The sequence below is a fragment of the Lolium perenne genome, chromosome 7, assembly GCF_019359855.2.
Source record: "Lolium perenne isolate Kyuss_39 chromosome 7, Kyuss_2.0, whole genome shotgun sequence".
In the NCBI taxonomy this organism is placed as follows: domain Eukaryota; kingdom Viridiplantae; phylum Streptophyta; class Magnoliopsida; order Poales; family Poaceae; genus Lolium; species Lolium perenne.
The window spans coordinates 316,993,319-317,014,932 of record NC_067250.2 but is presented as its reverse complement, the minus strand read 5'-3'; the positions used below and the strand labels follow the sequence as shown (position 1 = coordinate 317,014,932).

The following is a 21,614-nucleotide window of genomic DNA, read 5'->3' as shown; positions in this document are numbered from 1 at the left end:
GTCTTCGAAGGTGTTCGATGAGTCAAAGAGTCAAGTGTGTGCGCGTCTACACGTGCGGTTGTCGTCGAGTCTGTGAGTCGTCATTGTGTCCAAGTGCTTGTCTCTGTGAGGATCAGTTGCAGTTGATGCGTGTGGATGTTGAGGGGCTGTCCACAGGTGAGGTATATCACCATGGATGAAGACGCAAAAAGAGGATAGCGGGTAGCTATCAGCGTGCCTCAACCGAATCATCTACGTGTCTAGACGAGAGGATCAATATCAAGTGTGAAGGGGGCGTAAATCAGTGAAGGGGAGTCTCTTTAATGAGGACCTATCTCTACATGAGGCTGGAGTGGATGGTGTAGTCCACGAGGTAGTCAGTATGTATTGCGCTAGGATAGACGGTGTGTTCCACGGTTGCTAGCGTGGCTAGGTAGTCCGGATCATGTTTGAATTGTTCCGTAAATTCGCCAAGTCAAAATTGGGGAGAGCCAATTAAACTTGTCGTGGAGTGAGACCTAGACAAGACGTAGATGTGCGAGGAGTCAAGATAAGAGGAAGCACGGAAGACAAAGAGTCGTTGATCAAGATTAGGGGGAGATTGTTAACTTAATCTTGATTGAAGTTTGTCCAAATAAAATAGATTACCACGTGTGAGTACTAGTGTAGGTCCAAGCTAGCTATGTGCGCGGTCGTTTTCTGCCATAGTTGGTTTAGGCCAAGTTAAGTTTCCTTGATTACGAGTTGGTATTGGTTTGTAGTGTCCTAGTTAGACGGGGCTTAGTTACCGACTAGTACTAGCAGTTAGTGTTGGTTTAGACTAGAATAAGGCTGGCCGTGTGGGCACCCCACACGGTGCATATATATATGCACACGTTCTGTATCATAAGATTGAGCGTGAGAAAATCAGAAAAGAAATAAAAAGAGAAAAAGTTAGAGGGTGCGACACGCACCCTTGGTGATAAATTTTATATCTACATGTGTTCGTCTAGTTTGATGTGATTGATCCGTGAGCGAATTCCAACAGAGCCGTTCTCGAGCTGCGTGGGTTCGTCTATGCAGCCTAGTCGTCCTCGTCCGGATTCTCTTGACCAAACTAGTGTAGTTTCTTTTGGTTTTGTCTCAGTTCACTTGTGCGATTGGATCTGTACAGATTTTTCTTGATCTCGTTCCTATTTGGTAAAAAGGATGTAGTAATTTTTTTCTTCCCAGCCAAACGGTTCAGTGGTAAGAAATGTTACTTTTCTTCATGAAATTTTCCAGAACTCTTCGACTAATTGGTGAACTAAATATTATTATCACATGGACAAATCAGAAAGAGGATTAATCAACATGCACGCAATCAATTTATTAACTTAATAATTTCAAATGCAATATTTTTATTATGATTCAGTATTTTTACTATCTGCACCACAGATACAAAAAATGTATACACTTTTTTGTGTTACAATTTTTTTGATTTTGACTATTTCCATCTATGATTGATTGGGAAGCTGTATTTCCATATTTTAAAAATAATGTTATTCAAAGTCTAATTATTACTAAATTTTGAGCTTTAGTCTTTGTTCTAAGGTTTAAAAAAATCAAGAATATAAAATAAAACTAGTTTTATAAATTCCAATATTCATATTTTTATATCATAGTACAAATTCAGATTATGAGCTTTATCTGCATAATCACTGTTATATGGTTGTGTCTATCTCATGACATGATGAATCAACTAAGTTAATCCCTTCACCGTAGCTAATTAACCACTGCTAGCAGAACGTTCCACACATTATAGAGAATCTGTTTCTCACAATTACTCTTGTACTAGGGAACCATGAGTACATCAATTGTTTTTCAAAATTGTACTATAAGCAGAGATTCGATATGTTTTGTGAAAAAAGTGGTGTGTGGTGAACAAAAAGTTTTAATGCAAGATGATTGGTTACATTTAATATGATGCAATCCATTTTAATGCAAGTACTAAACACTCTCAACTGGTGGCATTTAAAGTCGTGTGTCAGACATTAAACAGCTTGTATCACTACTTGTATTTCTGCATGTATAATTCATGTAACTCTGCCGTATAAATTGAACACTATATTAAATTCAAATCTCCAACACAATGATTGGCCTTGATATCATCCTCCAGCGTCCCCGAGTCCCAAACGTGCGGGTCGATGTTCACCGTCTCTTATCATGTGCATGAGTCCTACTCACCGGTCACAATGCTTTTTCTTCCATCTGATTTTAGTTGTTTATGTACATCTGTTACTCAAGGCGGAATAATTTATTCAAATACTAATAAGGCTAGCTATAGTGCTAGTATCATAGCTAGTATCATGCATCCTAGCTCACCAAAAATGCTGATGTGGCAAGTAATTATAGATGAGAGAGGAGATTAGAGTATCATAGGTAGATACTGTATCATAGCTCACATCACGAGAAAAGTTAGTATCAAATAAATCTTGTACACAAATTTGTATTGGGATTATACAAATCAATTAATATAGCAAAACTATGATACTAGTCTATGATACTATGCATTATGGATCTAGTATCATAGAAAAATATCATATACATGATACTACTATATGATACTACCCACTATGACCAGCCTAAGTGGGACGATGATGCAACAATCTGTAAGGATCTACATATTCCATTTTGTATTCTGTAAGCACCATATATACAACTTGAAGTGCCCTGAGATTTGTTTCGGTTTACATTTATATATACCTTTCATAATTTTTCTTCTACAAATATATGCTAACTTAATGTCATAGGTAGACGTAGCTATTTGTTTAATCACTCCAGCCTTGCAGAATTCATAGATTTCAGTTTCTTCTACAATAAAAACCGCTCCTCTCTCCTTCGTCCTCCCTCTCCGCCCCCATCCACTCTTCTGCCCGTTGACCGAGGGAGACCGGGCCGAACCCGTCCCTTCTCCGACGGCACTGCCGGCCGGAGATGGGGAGGGGGAGGCGCCGGTGCTGTAGATAGGTTTAGGTCTAGTGTTTTCGGCTGGATGCCGTCGTTTGGGAGTCTAGCGCCAGATCTTCTGGGCAAGATCCGGTGTGTGTGGTGGTGGAGGCGGCGCGGCAAGGAACTCCGGCGGTTGGAGATGGCGCCGCTCGACCTTCCCCCAAGGATCTCCGTCAATAAGCCCAAGGTTTGCTCCCCCTCTTTGATTTCCATGTTTGGTCTGTTCGTTCTTCTCCCACTGGCCGGCCGTGGTGGTGAGGGGTGGGGAAGAAGGATTGAGGACGGTGGATCGATGGAGATGAGTAGGGGCTCTCTTTCCCTGGTGTTTTGGTGCGGCACCGGTGGATGGCCGAGCAGCTGCGATGTCAAGTCCCCAAGGTGGGGGATGGAATCGTATGCTACTCCTGCCAAGCCCCCCCCCCCCCCCCCCCCCTGCAATAAGCACTGCGGGTTGCAAAGATGCGCCCTTGACATCCTCGACATCGACCTGGCCGGCCGTGGAGGCGAGGTGGAAGATGAAGATGGTGACGACGGTGTTATCTTTGCTTTCCGGAGGTGGAAAGTTACTTTCTTGAGCAGATCCAAGGCCACTTCATGGCCTATCCAATTGCCGGCGATGAATTTCGGAATCAACCTCCTTTGCGAGATCTTTCCTGAGGTTTATTATAAACAGTTTGTTTTATTATTTGGTTAATTATTTTAGAAATATAATAAAATGTCCCGCAGCAATGCGGCGGGTATCATCTAGTTTTCCAAAGCAAACTGAACTAGTCAGTAGTCACTCCATGGTTAACATCTGAAAGCGTAGTCGCCGGACCGAACACGCTCACTACTCAGTCGTGTATGCGAACAGAGGGAGTAGTTCCTAGAGATAAGAATTAAGTCACATACATGCTAGGAAGTGTAGTTCGTAAACTGAACATGCTCGGTCGTGCCGGTGGCCTGATTCATCAGCTTGGTGACGTCGCTCTCGCTCCTCGTGCCGGTAGCGGCAAAAGAATGGCTCTTCACTGTCCGGTCACTTGCCGACGACTGTCCGCTGGTGTTGTAGCTTCCATTCAGGGACGTGTAGCTTGACCCATATCCTCCACCCGGGGCCACATATATAGCCACTGGCATCTCCAGCGGGAGGTTCGGAAGCGGCGCCTCGAGCTGGAGCACGCTCATGGCTTGCCGGATGGATGGCCTGCAGCCGTAGTCCGGGTGCACGCACCATAAACCGACGACCATCACACGCTCCACCTCACACGCGTCGAACTCACCGTCAAGCCTCGCATCTGCAGCATCCAGGAGCTTCCCCGTCCCGTACAGCTCCCAGACCCAATCGACAATCAGGACCCTGCTCTCGTCCTCCTGCTGGACGACGGGCCTCCTGCCGCAGGCTACCTCGAGGAGGACGACCCCGAAGCTGTATACATCGGTCTCGGCGCTAGCCCTGCTGCTCACCGCATACATAGGGTCCATGTAGCCCCTGGTGCCAGCAATCACCGCTGTCGTGTGTGCGTCCCGGCTATGGTCGACGAGGCGCGCGAGGCCAAAGTCCCCCAGCTTGGCGTTGAACAACGAGTCGAGCATCACATTGCTGGGCTTGATGTCCCGGTGCACCACACACTGCTCCCACTCTTGATGCAGGTACATCAGTGCAGACCCAATGCCAAGAATGATCTTGTGTCTGCACATGTCACAGGGTAAATATCAGAAGTAAATTCTGGGTTTTTGAACACTTCAGAAGAGATATGTTCACTAACAGCTCAAAAAGAGGAAAGTTCACTAGAAATTCATCCGAGATTTACATTTCTAAAGTGACTGACAAATAACACGAATTTTGCAACTTTAGGTTAACATTTATGCTTGATTCCACATGTTTAAATGATGTGGTGTATCACAACATGTAAATGTGTGACCGCTTAAATATAGCGCTATTGGAGTGATAAATAGGTACTCAATTCCATCGTACTACGTACCTGATTGCCCACGTTAGGATTTTCTCTGAATTGTACAGATGGACATCAAGACTATCATTCGTCATGAGCTCGTAGACAAGGAGGAGCTCGTCGGCTTTATGGCACCACCCGATGAGCTGGACAAGGTTGCGATGCCTCAGCCGGCCGATGATGGTCACTTCTGCGATGTACTCCCTCCTCCCCTGACTCGACGTCTTGGAGACTCTCTTGATAGCCACCTGGAGCCCCTCGTCACGCAATAACCCTCGATAGACTGCCCCGAACCCGCCCTCGCCGAGCTTCTCCTCGTCAGAGAATCTTCGTGTCGCCCGCAACAACTCGCTATACCTGAATCTCCGAGGCCCCGCCCCTCTTTGAAACTCGGTGTCCATGTCTTCGAGAGGGATGTCTGCATCTTTAGATGATATACTCTTCCTTTGCCGATATTGGCGGTAGCCGAGCCATGTGGCTATGGCAAATAGTACGAACATACCCGCGGAAACTAGCCCTGCAATTAGTCCAGTGTTTTTTGTCTTCAAATCTGCCAATAAACATGCCGAGTTCACAATTTTTAAGTGGAACATTGTAAACTTCCAAGTATAGAAGGATAACAGATAGTAGAGAAACTTCCAAAAACAACGAACATTCAGTCGGCTGAAGAGGTGTGTGCTTTGTCTGGACAAGGTGCACGTGCGTACTTTTTGTCTTGGAAGAATTCCTTTCATGTAGTAAAAAATATGGCAATGCGTCCTTTTCTGTAAAAATTACATCATTACCCTACTCGATCACAACTGACATATTTTTATTACAGTATCTACATTGTACACCACTGTTACTGCCACTTTAATTTGTATGAACGTGGAAATAAATAAAAGGGAGGTCAACAATATCATGTACGTTCGAATTCTTCAGGTTTTGTTTTGTTTGATTTGTCCACATAAAATGTATATAACTGTTTTCAAATGCTAGGTTGGATTAAAGTTTCCATTTGGAGCTCTGTTAGGGTGATTGGGGCGTGCTACCGAGTACTTTCCAGTACTACCGGTCCGATTTATTCTGTCCGTCCGATCTGTCTTAATTAATTTACAGTTTAACTTAACCTCATCAGGGGTATTATGGTAACTTCCCCTGCAGACCCACCCCGCACGACCAGCCTCGTTCGCGAGTAGCGACCACCACTTGGCGACCACGATCTGATACCCTCGCCGGACACGCTGCCCCCTTGCCGTGCCGCCGGTGCCTACTCTAATACCGGCGCAAATAGACGACGCCGGACGCGCCGCCGAATCAGATCTCCCCCTCTGCACTCCATTTCTGCACCTCGGCCGCCTCTCCTAGCAGGTCGCCAGACTCGCCTGCGTCCTCCAGGAACCGCCCAAGATTTATGCACCTCTCGGCAGGTGCACGGCACCCAAACCGCTCGGGATCTCACACTCCAAACCCCTGCGGCGGCGTCGTCCCTGCACGGCTGCACTCCACCACCACCTCCGCGCCTTGCAGATGACAGAAAATTCATTTTCAGAGATCGCTGATGGGTGCTTTGCTGCAGGCATGGATTCTTTAATATCTAAGCCAATGAACCTCCAGAAAACAAAAGAGTGCTTGCAGCAGTATTTTTTGTCTCAGTAATTAACCAAGTGTTGTTATTGTTGTAAAGTAGAAAGTTAAATTTTAGCTTAGGAAAGTTTTTTGAAATGACATCAGTCTTTTCTTGTGAAAACTGAATTGGTATTCTTCAGACTTCAGGCTGGCTGGCCTTGTATGATTGTATCTTCTAAAGCATCAGGTGCTCATTCATCATGGTCAAGAACTCACTGGGAAGTTCAGGTGGGGAAGAGAATCGCATAGATTGAGATGAACATGTGGGGCCATTGGACTCAAAAATGACTTATCTGCCCTTTTAACTAAAAAAATAAATCAGTACTTCCTAGTACTTTGCAGTACTTTTTGCCTAATACTTTCCAGTACTACTAATTTATCCACCGTTAGATTCTTTTGGTTGGACGGTTCCTAAATTCCCCAATCATGGTAAAACTTGTATTCCCTTTGACCTAATGCAAATGAATTCTAAGGACAAATCATATGATTGATACTAATCAAACAATCCAGATAGAAAAATGCCACAGATTAGGTTCCTCCAAAACTTCCATGAACACCAAAAACCCTGAGATCATCATTATTGTATACCAATGGATGTTGAATCTCGTTTTCTCAACCCTAGGTCACATCTTGGGGTGAAGACCAAGATCTTGAGGTGCAAAAACCAGATGACGTCGACGATCCCAAGGAAACCATCTTGAAAATTGTGGTCTCCTGCATCCTTTCCGGGGGTTGGACATACACGACTTGACAGTTGGTAGGTGGTTGGCCGGCAATGTGCGGACTTTGCATGGCAGCTTCTGTGGAGATGGCGACATTGATGAGTTTGGTCAAGGTAAGAGTTTGTTAGTTTTTTCGATCAAGGAGCATCGCCCCAGCCTCTGCATCCAAAGGATGCACACAGCTTTCTTTTATTAAATTATTCGCAATGCCTTACAAGAAGAATACAAAGATCAACTTGAAGCCTCCTACCTAGCGATAACTCGCTAAAACTACGATGAAGGGGGGACCACGAACATACTCCCTGACGGTACACCAACGCACATCATCCAAAAAGCAAAACCCTGAGGGTGTGCCATTGCACACGTCGCAGAGTTCGCAACCACCATCTATCTCGAACCCATCTCCAAGTGAGATCAACGCATTGACCGTATCAGGCCTGCCGTCGATGTCACCATGTTATCAACACCTGCGACATGTTATTGTGTTGGACGCCCCCTTATGCAAAGTGGGAGGTGTTGTCGGTTGTTTATATGACGAAACGTTTACCTACGTGGGGTGGCCCAGTCATGAAGACCTTCATCGGAGAGCCAATATTTCATATCCCATCATCAGAGCTTGTTATGTGAATCGAAGCTGCCAGTCTTTTTTTTTTTTGAAGCAACTAAGGAAATAACAATACGTCACCGTTCTAAGCCTATTTTATCCGGAATAGTACTATTGCCTTCTCTACCTCCACATATTTGTCGCCTATACTATTGCGACCATCAGACCTCTCTTTTGTTTGTAAAAATAATACTACCTTTTTCTACGGCATCATTGGGAAATGTACTTAGACTACCCACAATGGGAGTATCATAGGTAGTATCATGCATTCCATGCATGCAAAATGCTTATGTGGCAGTGCAATTAAGGATGAGAGAGAGGATACTAGTATCATAGGTAGATACTGTACCATAGCACATACTACTAGAAAAATTAATGTCAAGTAAATCTTGTACATATATTTGCATTGAGATTCTACAAAACAATTAATATATGGAGACTATGATACTAGTATATGATACCATGCATTGTGGAGTTAGTAACATGTAGTATCATACGCATGATACTTCTATATGATACTATGCATTGTGACTAGTCTTACTTCACCGGCTTTCGTCTATACTACTACTACCTATTACTCAAGGAAAATACTGCTATTACACCATTCGTCGTCTCTTTCACCTAGGCAAAATACTACTGCCTTCTTCTACGGTACCTTTAGAAAAGACATAGTTCTTCACCGTTCATCGCCTATACGACTTCCTTCTTTTAGGTGGGGATAATCTATTATCTTCTTCTACAGTATATTCATAAAATATAGTTACTCCACCATTCACCACCTATACTATTGCGTTCTTTTACGGAAGCTTCTGAAACATATAATTACTCCACCGTTCACTCCATCTTTCAGTAGGAGAAAATACCACTGTCTTTTTCTGTAGCAACTCCAAAAACAACCGGCATCTAGTGATGGTATTATCAAGATGGTTATCCTTTTGTTCACATAATTTTGTTATCATAAATTATTTTCTACCAACAATAATATTAATTATTCAAGCGCAACAAAAATAAATGACATTTACAAATGAAGAAGGTGCAAACAATATAAATACATATGTCAACGTTATCCTCGTGCTTCTATAATATATCTCTGCATCCTCAAAAAATTGTTGACTACTCGGTTACTCGTCTAGCATAAATGTATTCACATATATTTTTGTAGGAAAAAGTTATTAGCTAAAATAACATCTATGTACTCTAATGCATCTTAGTTCAAAGACAAGTATTCATTCATCTGACAGACTGGTCCTAACTTTGGTAGTTCGTGAGACACTCTGTGCTGAACTACAAGCACTTTAAGCGGACTGTGGTTATATCCTCCATTTCAAATAAAAAGAAAAGACACATAAAGAATGAGTTGTACTGGCGAAAATACATTTGTACACCCAAGCATTTGTACTTGGAATGATGCTTCACCTCTTACTCCTCTAAAATGCATTTTGTTTACGAAAAACTTCACCGGAGAGAGAGAGACTAAAATCAGTTGAGTGGTCATGGTGTCGTCATACTACAACCAGAAAAGAGTTAGGTCTTCCGTGCAGAATTCCTCATTGAAAATATAACTATTCGAGGCATTGCTAGGCATAAAAGTAAGCAACTCACCCCGGGTGATCTAACGCGCGAGCCATGCCTACTGCCGTGCCTAATCTTTGCCCACTTTCACATTCACATACATTAGTGATGTACGGGCACAATGCTTACGCCGCAGGACCCAATCACCTGTTCCTCCGTCAAAGTCCACCAGGTGCATGATGGCGCTCTTGACGGTGGCGATCTGGTGACCTCCTGACCTGTGGCGATCTGATCCGGCACCAGCTCCAACGCCAGCTATTTCATCGACGCCATGAGTTGATCTTTGACAAGCACGACTGCTCCGAGGAGGCCGTGTCGCCCAAGTGCTGGCCGCCATCCACCTGAGCCGCCAGGCCAGACCTGCCACGGCCGCCGTCAGGCCTGAGAAAGAGAAACCTGGTGTGTCGCTGCCCATCCTGGCGAGATGCCCACGATCTCAGCGTTCCTCTCTCTCACGCACGTTTTGCTCTCGTAGCGAAAATGAGTAATTCAAAGGAAAAATGAATTTTAGGCATCCGCTGGACTGAAGAGACTGATTTCTTTCTCCGGGACCATTTCATTGATTGCAAAGAGAATCCTGCACGCTCTTTGCAATCAATCAAAACGAGCATTGCTCAAGACCACGAGAAGGTCCTCATAGAAGCAGGAGGCGTCTAAGAGCATCTCCAGTCGCATCCCCCAAAGCGTCTCCCAAAGCAAGGCGCGCCGGACCAAAAAATGGTTCCAGCCGCGTCCCCCAAAGCCCAATTTTGTACGGCGCGTCTCGATACGGTGTCCGGCGCCCCAAGTCCGGCCCCGTCCCACAGGGGACGCTCCGGGCACGCCGGACACAACGAAAAGCGAGGCGAAGCGACGCGGGCCCGACGAGTCAGCGACTCATTCAATTTTGGACCTAACCGTCACCTACCTCGCGGCGGAAGTTATTCGCGCGCAGTGACACACGTCGACATCTTTGCCTTAATGGCGACGGAGGGGCAGGCGAGACGTCTCGTCGGTGCTGCCGAGCCTCCACGCCTCCACGGAAGAGGAGGCGCGGTGGCGCCGGACAGAGGATATGAGCCGGCGGTGGGATGATAAGCACCGGTGCCAGCGCGAGGAGCGGGAGGCGCAGTACCGCGAATGGTGGGTGGCGATCGAGCGCTGGCGGCGGGAGTCGCTCGAGCGCCAGCAGCAGCTGGCGGCGGAGGAGCGTCAGCAGCGGGAGGTGGCGCTGGCGGCAACGGAGGCGGCCTGGAGGAGGCGGGCGGACGAGTTGGCGGCGGCGATGATGGAGGCCCCAACGGATGAGGAGGAGGCACCAATGGAGGAGGAGGAGGCCGAGGCGCAGGAGGAGGAGACCGAGGTGGAGGAGGACGGGCCGACGACGACGACGGGCCGCACCCGGACGAGACGGCCGATTAGCAACGCGCGCTCGTCGAGTCCTTCGAGTCGGAAGAAGCTCCAGGACGACGCCCGTGCCCGCGAAGAGGCGCAAATTCATCGCGCCGTCGAGCTCTCCCTCCAGGCGGCGCAGCAGGGGAGGGCGGACGTCGACCCGCTGCTGGAGCAGCGGCATCTGGCCACTGCCCTACGCACGGAGAGGCGGCTCGCGCAGCAAGAGCTGCGTCGGAGGGGAGACGACGACGGGGCGGGGCCGTCGAACGCACCGCCGGGCGGTCAGTAGGCTAGGTTTAGATGAAATCTAGCCGTTTTCATTCAAACTTTGTAATATATAATCAAATTTGAATGAAAAATCTTTATTTTCGTGCACCAATATTCATTTGGGGAGGGTGTTTGGGGACGCGACTGGAGAGCGACTTGCCCCAAACGTGGCACGAATAAAACACGTCTCTCAAACACTCAATCCGGCGCGATTTGGGGGACGCGACTGGATATGCTCTAACATGCTAGTACAACACTCAGCAGGCAATGACGAACGATCGTCGAACACGGCGTCTGTGAAAGGACGATGGGCGAGGTGGTTAGAGGCTTGGAGCAGGGTGCTCGCGGTCATTCAGATGATTATGGGAAGATGGACTTTTTTCCGGATCGTGAAGTATGTGATTAGCGGCAATCCCGGAAATCAGGCTAGCGTACCTGTAAGTTCCTATTCCAATGGCTGCGTCTATTTTGCAATGTCATTGGAGAGACCTTAGCCATAAGATTTTGGAGAATGGAGGGCCGAGATTGGATGTTCCTGCCAACTTCGTGACTTTAATAGTAGTGGAGATGGAGATGGAGATGGAGATGGAGATGTACTGGAAAACTTGTTCAAACAGTGTGTCGGGATCTCTCTAGGCAGTCGGTATCTCTCTAGGCAGCACAACTACAATGTAGTGCTACTCCTATATTACTCTCCTTCTTTTTTTTTTCTTTTTTTTTTGAAACGGAGGTAAAAGCTTTGCCTCATCTATTCATTAAGAAGAAGGTGCCCGATTTTTAGGAGAAAGTCGGGCAAAAACCAACAACAACAGTGCCAGAGCACACCCATAACCACACACACTCTGCCAGAAGGGCGCACCCAGCCACCCTGGCTACCCACAAAAGCTAAGAAGCTCAAGCCGGCCTATGCCAAACAGATGGCTCATCGAGGAGAGACCGGCAGCTCCGCTTCTGACGACGAGCCTCGGAGAGGAGATGCGCAAGACAAACGCCGAATAGGACCTTCACTGGACTGCCCCTTGAGGGTCATCGTACACCGCCCGAGGGTGGCTTCGACTTCACGGCAAGGAGAGACCACCACGAAGACATTCGAACACGCCGGAATGGAGCCAACTAACATGACCTTGCCGCAACCAAACCTTGGTCACCACCATCGTCGTTGCCACTCAAGCCTCCACCCGGAACACCCGCATCTCCGGTTGACATCCTGCCAACCCAGATGCCCTATGTGTCGAGGCCGCCGGAGGGCGCGAGAGAGATCACCAACTTCAAGACGACGCCCTCAAGAGGGGAAACGACGAAGAAACGACGCCGTCGTCCGATCCCACGGGATCTCGGCTTTCACCCGAAGATGTGAACCCGAGGCAGCGAAGGTCGTAGAGCTCCACGACCGCCCCCCCAAGAAGGACGGCGACATCCGCAGACGCCGCGCGGTCAGGCTTTCGCCCGGAGCAAACGAACCACCACAACCTCACGTGGCCGGACAGCGAGATGAAGACCGAAAACGCTGCCAGCCCGCACTCCGCAGACACACCTCATGTGCAGAAGCGGCGCCACCGCCGTACACAAGCCACCACCGCCACCAGACCAAGGAGCTCCGCGAACTCCGCTGCCACCACCCGCACCACGCGAGACTGAAGAGCCGAGTCGCACCATTACTGCCGGCCAAGCTCGCCGAGAAGATCTCCGCAGGCGCCGCCAACCGCCACAGAGAGGGAGCTTCGATGAACGCCAACACAGGGGTCCAAGGCCGAGCCGTCGACCGCAGCAGCGCGAGCTCCCCGGTCCAGCCGCTATGCTGCCCTCGCAGCCACAGCGGCCGCCACGCGGCCGGCCACCACGCCAGCAGCCACCCATCCCGGGGCCGCCGCCCCGGCGTCCACCCATGCAGCCGCTGAACCCCGCCGTCGCCTCTGCCAACCAGAGCCACGCCGTCCGGATGCACAGCCACCACCGCCATAAAACCCGGGGTCGCCGCCCGACGCCCGCACGCCTGCCACCAGGAACGTGCCGCCACGCCGCCCACGCGGCCGCAGCGGCCGACCGCAGCACGGCCAAGCTCCACCCACCCGAGGCCGCCGCCCCGGCTTCCGGTCTCTCCCGCACGAGCCGCGGCCAGAGGATCCCCGCCCGCCTTTGGGGACAGGGCCCGCCGCCACCGCGGCGAGGGCCGGCGGCGCGGGTCAACGCCGGTGGAGGAGCGGACGGGCGGCCCTAGGTCGCCCCCGAGACGCCCAGTCGAGCGCCGCGGGAGCCGATCCGCTTTCTCTCTCCGCCTACTCTCCTTCTTTTCCATCATCTCACGATCACCTAGAGATTTTTATCTGTACTACCATCTTTTTCCACCGTATCACGATCACCCCACTCAACGATGGGAAAATAATAATTCCAAACCTTGGAGCTACAGTAGCGGTTATACATTATTTCAACAGCGGAACGATATGTTTGGAGAAATATTTAGTTACGCTGCCGTCCGTCACCTATAGTACTGACATTTCCCAAACAAAATACTACTACCTTCTTCTACGGTATCTTAAAAAAATATAATTACGCTAATTTTGGAAAAAAAACATATACTCACTCCACCGTCCATTGCATTTTTCAGTCGGGAAACTCGCTCCACCGTGTGGTGCCTTATTTAGCCAGGAGAAATACAACTGACTTATTTTGTAGCAACTCAGGAAATAAAAAATAGTTCACCATCCGCTATCACTTTTAGCCAGGAAATTGCTATTGCCTTCTTTATGTTATCTCCTCGAAAAAATATAGTTATTCCAGCGTGCTAATGTGTTCATGAACGGTGCCCAACGAACATGAACGTCCGTCGCCTCTTTCATTCGGGATAAATATTACCGCTTTCTTCTGTAGCAGCTTCAGAAATAAAAATACTTCACTATTTAAAACTTATTTTACCCGGGAAAATACTACTTCATTCTACCTCCTTGGAAAAATATAGTCACTCCACCGTTCATCCCCTATACTGTCGTGACAATTTGTTGTCTGTTTTATACGAGAAATACTACAATAATTTTCTACAGCATCATCGGAAAATACAGTTACTTGACCGTCCTATGTCTATACTACTGCCATCTTTTACCCGGGAAAAATACCACTATACCATTTCTTTCACACGGGGAAAATACTATTACCTTTTGCTACATGATTTTTTTAAAAAAATTATAGCTACTCCACCGCCTAGACCTGCATTCTTCTACGGTACCTTCAGAAAAATAAACCTACTGCACTGTTTGCCGCCTCTTTTAGCAGGGGAAAATATTAATAACTTCTTCAGCAGTAGCTCTAAAAACAACCGGTGAGAATACTACTTCCTTCTGTAGTTATTTACGGAAATAACTTGTTCCACCATCCGCGGCCTATTTCAGCCTGCGCACGCTGTCTCTAGGCACCGCAACCACTATGTAGTGCTACTGCAAAACTACTTTATTTTCTACATTTCCTCACGATCAGCTATTGTTTTTTGTCCACACTACCCACTTTTTTCACCGCATTATGGTCACCCCTGTGGCAACGAGAAAAAACCTAAACCTTGGCACTATAGTAGCACTTTTACATTATTCCAACAATACTTACACATCATCACTTCTACGACACTTTGGTACCCCGGATATTGTGGTACTTCTACAATAATATATCCAACAATATAATAGCCAAGGGCACGGCGTGCCGCCAGACATACCTTCTTAGTTTAGACAAAAGTTAACATTCTCTAAATTTACTAAGTTTAGAGACAAAAAAATATGAACATCTATATTACCAAATCTATATCAATTGATTCACCATATAATGTATTCTATAAATTTTGCTATTTTTGTGTATATGTCTAGCCAAACTTAGTATGCTTTGCCTTGTGACTAAAAATATACATGTTGCTTTTTGGAATGGAGGTCGTATTTGCATGGTACATTCTTCACAACTAGATAGAGTACTTAGGTTTTGTATTGATGAATGTGCATCATCGTAGCCTTTTGTTGATTATCTCATTCATGTAATAATACAAAAAGGGGTAATGAATGATCCTTCATTCACCATGATCGTACATGGAGTATTAGATTAGTCATAGTGGGCAGTAACATAGGATAGTATCATACGTATGACACTAGTCTATGTTATTTCATAGTGCATCGTAAAATGAAAGTTGTATCATAAATATTTGAATTAGTTAGCTTGTAGACACATTGTGTCTTAAAAAATATGTTATTACGATAACTAGTTATGTTAATCTATCATCATCTCTCCTCATTAACTCATTGCCACATCAGCAAATTTATCTTAAATAGTGTGATGTTACTGCTGAATTTACTTGCACTATGACTAATCTTATGCTTTAGTAGCGATGTGTTCAATCATTTTATCTCATCTTCCTATAAAATTAGGTATTGGCATGGGAAATCGATTGTAAATTAATAATAGCAATTACAAAAGTTTCAAGTCGAAAATAGAGAGGAAGTTTGCATATTTTCTCACCTCCTATCAAATAATTAAAGCGCACTGGCTCTAGTGGAGGAGTTTATGGTAGGTTGTTGTTGGTTGATGACATGGAATATTTTGGCAACTAGCTCTTCGAATAAAGGATTTACACCATTGTGGATAGCATGTATAGAGAATTGAGTGTACAAAGGAAGTGTTGTAGTTTAGTTAATGCTAATACATGTCTTTAGTAACTTTCAAACAAAAGGGGGACTCAACAACACGATCCTCTATCACCAAGGATTTTTTAAATTATTGTTAGTATGATAGAAATTTTAATCAATATAGCAAAGTAAGAAGGGATGATAAGTGGTGTTGTCTAAAATTTCACAATAGTTTGTCCATTTTACAATATGTGGATGATTTATCCTCTTTATGCACGCTGACACGGAGAAAGAGGCAAACCCAAAACTCATTTGAATTGTACTTGAATATTTTTTTATTAAAAATAAATTTCCTTAAGAGTGGGCTATGTTGTTCTGATGCTGCCAAAGAGCAAGAAAACATGTATGCTTGACTTTTGGGCTGTCGTGTTAGCTCTTTTCCGTTTAAGTATCCTGGTATTCGGATTGATTAAACAAAACTCTAAATCCGACATTGGAAGTTACTGAGTACAAAGTTAGTAAAATTGAGTTCCTAGAAAGCAGAAATTTTGTATTATGATTGTTGTTTGATAAGAACTAATTCAGTACTAAGCCGCCTCCTGATTTTTATGATGTCCTTTTTGTAAATTCCTAAGGGATGCGTGCATAAGACGGGACTTTTGTGGTTTCCTATTTTTCTAGCAATCTGAACAAAATAAAAAATAAATTTGTACATAGATATAGACTCGCTAAATGGGTTTTTTATGCATGCCACAAGATGAGGGGGTTTGGGTATACATGAAATTGGTCTGAACACTAAATGCCTCCTTAGTAAATGGGTTCTGAAATTTAACGTCAAAGTCGTACTTTGGAACTAATATATGATGCGAATACCACTATCTCACGTCTAAAGTCACTCGTCGAAAGGTTTATTAAGAGTTAAAGATAGCTTAGTTCAGTTTTGTTCTATTAAAATCGAGAACAGTGCGCAGTCTTGCTTCTAGGAAGATAAGTAGTTCGACAATGGCGAACTTTGCAAGCGATATCCTAGAAATAATGCCTGGAACAAATATGCCACTATTACCTCGATTTTAGGGACAATGGCCTCTTAAATCATGTTTCATTGGACTTCTGTTTGTCCACTTGCAATATGTATTGGCATGACGTTATTAGTAAATTGGAAAATTTCACACTTCCAACGAAGGATGCAGTTTTAAGAGTGATTAGGATACTATTAAGTGTTTTATAGTTAGTATTATTTGTACTCTGCTTTATCTCATTCTTGTGGATTCAATCCCAAAATGCTATGAACCTTAAAGTGCCAGCAATAATTTAAGGTTTCCGAAAGATAATCTAGCTAAGTGAATTTGGTAGGATGAAACACAGTCTAGATTTTGGTTTCGATATGACACTATACAACATTTATTTTTTGATTGTCCAATGCCCAAGGTAACGTTGTGTGCAGCTTACTATGCATTTAATTTTAATGCTTCTCCAGACATGTAATGCTTTTTTTCTTTGTTCTCTTTTTCTATATGGGATATGTAGCTTTATTTTGGTCTATATGGATTTTTCATAATTATTTTGATTTTGAAAAATGAAGTGATATGCTTTTCACAAGTGTTTTTCTTACGTGTCAACTCGCTGCGAACATGGACGCTCATACAAAGTACATAACACTGGAAGATGATAAAAAAAAATGGTGCCAAAGGGCTGAAATGTCTTAGCAGTGAGTTTATGTCCTGGTTTGGATAACGTGTGTGACATATAATTCTGAATGTGCGAGTGTGATGTGTTGTATGGCCTATATTGTTTGTTTATTTTCTATTTGTGTCGCATATCACACATTTCAATTTGGTCATTTTAATTATGAATGTGTGCTTATAATAAACTATGTTATATATGCATCTACCGATGTACGTTGAGAGGTGGGCTAATGAAAGCATCTTCTAAAACGAGTACTTCGATTTTCTTGAAAAAAAGCTACTCCATATATAACACAATCTGTTTTGCGAGTTCTTATCTATTTAGTTATCGCTCGGTCACCACCATAGCCCTTAGATTTCTTCGTGATTCGCGCAACATTGTAACTGAGTATTTTAAGTTATAGGTGTTCACGTGTGGTACCACTTTGAGTTGCAAGGGGTAGGAAAGTTTATTTTTTGGGGGGTTGCAGCTGACAAAAATTGTGTAAGTAATATAAATAAATATTCATGTAGTAGCCCCTATGAGTTACAAGTTGATTGCAAGCGAGTTTTTTGAATTGCATGTAGGTGTTGCAATTCACAAAAAAATTCATGTAGTCATCAAAATATTCACGTGGTACAAAAAATCAGTTACAGTAGTGCAACACCGAGAATTAATCTAGTTCCGGGGTGCGCGAGCAAGAGCTGGACAAACCCTAAGAGAATAGTCCATCGAAAACTGTAAATGTAGGCCGAGCTAGATGTAGCTCTTTATTTTAAAAAAGGCATCAACAGTTATATTTTAAAGTAAAAAAAATCTCAGATATAGCCAACGAATGTATACTACAAATGTGTAAAATCTCAGTGTTAAATTCTTTGTATTCTAAGATACACAAAATGATGAAATCTGACAAGTTTTATAGTTTTGAAATGTGCACTATTCACTATAATCAGATCCACATATTTATCATTTTTGTGTAGCCTAAAATACAAAAAAATTCACATTGAGATTTTGCACATTTGTAGATTTTATCATTGGCTACGTCCATAATCTTTGTTTCATATTTTTAAAATATTTTTTTTTCAAAATTTTAAAAATAAAGGACTACATGTAACTCTGCCTCTATTTGTCCACTCTCGTCTCAAATAAACAAAGAAATAAACAAAAGGAGTCTGGAATACTAAAAGGACCTCACAGTGTCCATCATGTTCTCCGTTTCTCTGAGCTGACACAAATCTTAGATACAAATCAGGCATTTTTATGTAGATTTGAACAAATTTTCATAAATTTGATTTTAAAAAACCTAGAATTTTATTTACTTTTTGGTGGGACTTGAACATAGCCAAAGAAGGGGCGAATCCACTTACCGATCATAATGGTCTGGAAGGACCAAGAAAGAATATGATGCTGCTCGATGTAGTCCCCGATGGACGCCGATAACCCAACCTCCACCATCTCCGGCAGACCGGCGCCCTGCAGGTCGACGTTCGCGCTGACCGTGTATGTACCCTGCCCCGGCGGGTCGAGTAACCGCAGGGTGGCCGAGAGCGTGGCCGCTTTAGCATCGTACCTGACCTCCGCCGACATGATCCCGTTGAAGATCCCTTCCGGTACCGCCGTGTAGTTAGTCGACCTGATGCTATTGACGTTGACGCCGATGTGGCAGTTGGTTTCAGCGGGGTCCCAGTCAACGTTCCTGAACGTGTCAAATTCCACACCGACAGTGGGCGGGAAGTAGTTGTTTCCGGGATTGTCGCGGTTGTTGAATAGCCCGAGGTGGCCGGCGGGCGCGTCCATGGGCATGTAGTACGGCATGTAAGGCCCCACGAAGAACGCCATGCCATCACCTCTCTGTAGCACAAGAAAAGGTTTTGCTTAATTAAACAAAATAAATGGACGCCACGCAGGCCATCAGAAAAAAATCGAGCTACTTGCCCGGGGGTTGCTGCTGGCGGGCTTGATGGCGAAGGTGAAGTTGCTGGTGAAGCTGGCGACCTTGCTGGTTCTGTGGTCCCATATACGCAACAGCTGGTTGTGGGCTACACGGCCGGTGCTCCACCTCCTCGATTGGTTCGTCAGCTCGATCCGGTCGAGAACGGGGGCAGAGTCGTTCATGTACCTGAGATCGGTGCTGGCGAAACCGGTGGGAGCAGAGAAGTTGTAATTGAAGCTAAGGGAGCTGACATGAGGAAGGCAGCCAGATACGACGAGTAGGAGTAAGCAGGGGAAACCATGGACGAGAAAGCACTTGCCTCTCTTCATTACCACGGTTGGCCAATGATCGTTAGGAGTAATGTCTGAGCTACATATGCTGATATGCACAAAGTTGAACGAACCTGCTTGGCTAGTCACTAGTCAATCAGTCAATGGTCCTGATCCTGTCCTGTAGCCATGATTTTCTTCTCATAGTCCTCCGTTTGATCTGTTCCACGGAAGCCGCTTGACACGCCAAAGTCCCTTGCATGTCTACATCAAGCCAGTCTTTTCCTAGATACACTACAGGAATGGTATAAGGCGCCGACAGCTTGCGGCTACGCTGACGGCCAAAAGTCATATGACCTGAACAGGCCGCCCGTCAAGAGAGCCGTCGGCGTAGGCAACGCTACGCCGACGGCTACTCTCGGCGCACTCCAGGCCATCGGTGTAGACATGGACATGTGTCCTTCCAAGGCCAGGCCGTGACGGTGTCACGACGTCAGAGCTACGCCGATGGCCACCCTCGGCGTAGGCTCCTCTCTTTTTTTCCTTTGTCTACGCCGACGGCCACCCTCGGTATAGTCTTCAACTCCTTTTCCCTCTACGCACCCCCCCCCCCCCCCCAATCGTCTTTTTAAGTTTCAGTTGAATGGCAGAAAATGATAAAAAAATCAAAAAATAAAAATTCATGATATCAGGGTCTACCGGTTAATAAGATTGATATGGTAGTATTTTCAGTAATGTTTCGTGAAGAAGATGAAAACTCAACCGAAAGAAACCAAGATGTTAAGTGTCCTAGAGTGGAGAAGTGTGAGGATGGGTGACCAAATTGGGAAGTTTGACCATGAGTGTAATTTAACCTAAGATTAAATGTAGTTAGAGTTAAAATGGTTAATTTGAGAGATTGAAAATTTTGAGAAAAAAAATGATTTTTTTGAAGTTAACGGACGGGATGATGTGGCCTGCGCAGAGGGTCCATACGCCGACGGCCACCGTCGGCATATAGGTCAACACCGAGGGCACATGTGTCTCCACCGAGGCGAATCTCGCCCGAGGAGCTACGCTGACCGTGATCTTCGACGTAGACTACGCCGACGACCTTTTACGGCTACACCGAGGGCCCATGGCCGTCGGTACCTCTGCATATTCCTGTAACGTGCCCGTGTTAGCAAGCTCACGCGATGGTAAAGAAAACTTGCCAAGCTATTTTTCTGTGGGTTCTACCAATTTTCATTTTTTTTTCCTTTTTTCAAAAAAAAGCCATCACCGTCGGCTGCCACCCGTTCCGCCGTCGTGCGAGAATCGGCACGTTCGCTCGATATCGCAGCCCTTGTTTTCCGAAATCTACCTATGCACATCATCAGACTTTACTTCTGCCCCACGGAATCCACAAAACAATAAATATTGTTGGGGGGATGACCCCCGGTATGCCAAAGGCATGCCAAACCGGATGGGTTGAGCCATCAAGAAACCGGTTTAATGTTTATACCGGAGGATAAAGTTAAGTGTTTGGCTAAGTAGAGCTAAGCCGGTATCCCCAAGAGAGGTATACCGGAACCGGGTAAAGAAGACACCGGGCTACCGGTAAGAAGAGCATGTCGGCAAGACTGGTCAAAGATTCTCTTCAGAGCTAGAGGACAAAGATGAGCTAAGCAAAGTAGCTTTAAACGAAGCCCTGGCACCAAAGAGGAAGATGACGCTGAAAGAAGCCGGAGGACGTCAGCCTCCCTGATTAAAGAAGACCCCGGCGTCATCTATGATTAAAGTAACTTTGTAAAGTAGTTTGTCTAGTCAAAGATGCCATTAGGGTTTCTTGCCCTGTAAGCCACCCTCTCCCCTATATAAGGAGAGGGGGCACTGCCCTTTGCGGGCACGACGATGACGATGAACCTTGTATCAAAAACAATCCTGTATCCTGTTAAGATCAATGAAGAGAAAGATCTAGAGCAGAGTTCTTCCTTGTGTGTTTCTTCTTGTATCGCTGCCTTCGGCTGAGTTCTTGAGGAAAACATCCGGAAGTTCATCCTATCTAATCGAAAACCCTCCCCCGAATCCTCTAGCGCACATTCGGCCCCAACTTAAGCCATCCCATGGCATCTGTCTGTTCACCACGACGACAGTTGGCGCCCAC

The 21,614-nt window shown here is 45.5% G+C and overlaps 2 protein-coding genes across 2 annotated transcripts; both read right to left on the bottom strand.

The window, feature by feature from the left end:
* Positions 1 to 3,797: 3,797 nt before the first annotated feature.
* LOC127313212 (L-type lectin-domain containing receptor kinase IX.1-like) lies at positions 3,798 to 5,417 on the bottom strand. The gene is made up of 2 exons (XM_051343766.1): positions 4,914 to 5,417; positions 3,798 to 4,621 (listed from the first exon to the last, which is right to left on the bottom strand). The coding sequence occupies exons 1-2, from the start codon at positions 5,381 to 5,383 to the stop codon at positions 3,844 to 3,846; spliced, it is 1,248 nt and encodes a 415-aa protein (XP_051199726.1). The 5' UTR covers positions 5,384 to 5,417; the 3' UTR covers positions 3,798 to 3,843.
* A 12,819-nt stretch (positions 5,418 to 18,236) lies between these two features.
* On the bottom strand, positions 18,237 to 19,549 carry LOC127314989 (seed lectin-like). Its single transcript, XM_051345531.1, has 3 exons — positions 19,223 to 19,549; positions 18,655 to 19,138; positions 18,237 to 18,268 (listed from the first exon to the last, which is right to left on the bottom strand). The coding sequence occupies exons 1-3, from the start codon at positions 19,547 to 19,549 to the stop codon at positions 18,237 to 18,239; spliced, it is 843 nt and encodes a 280-aa protein (XP_051201491.1).
* Positions 19,550 to 21,614: the final 2,065 nt, after the last annotated feature.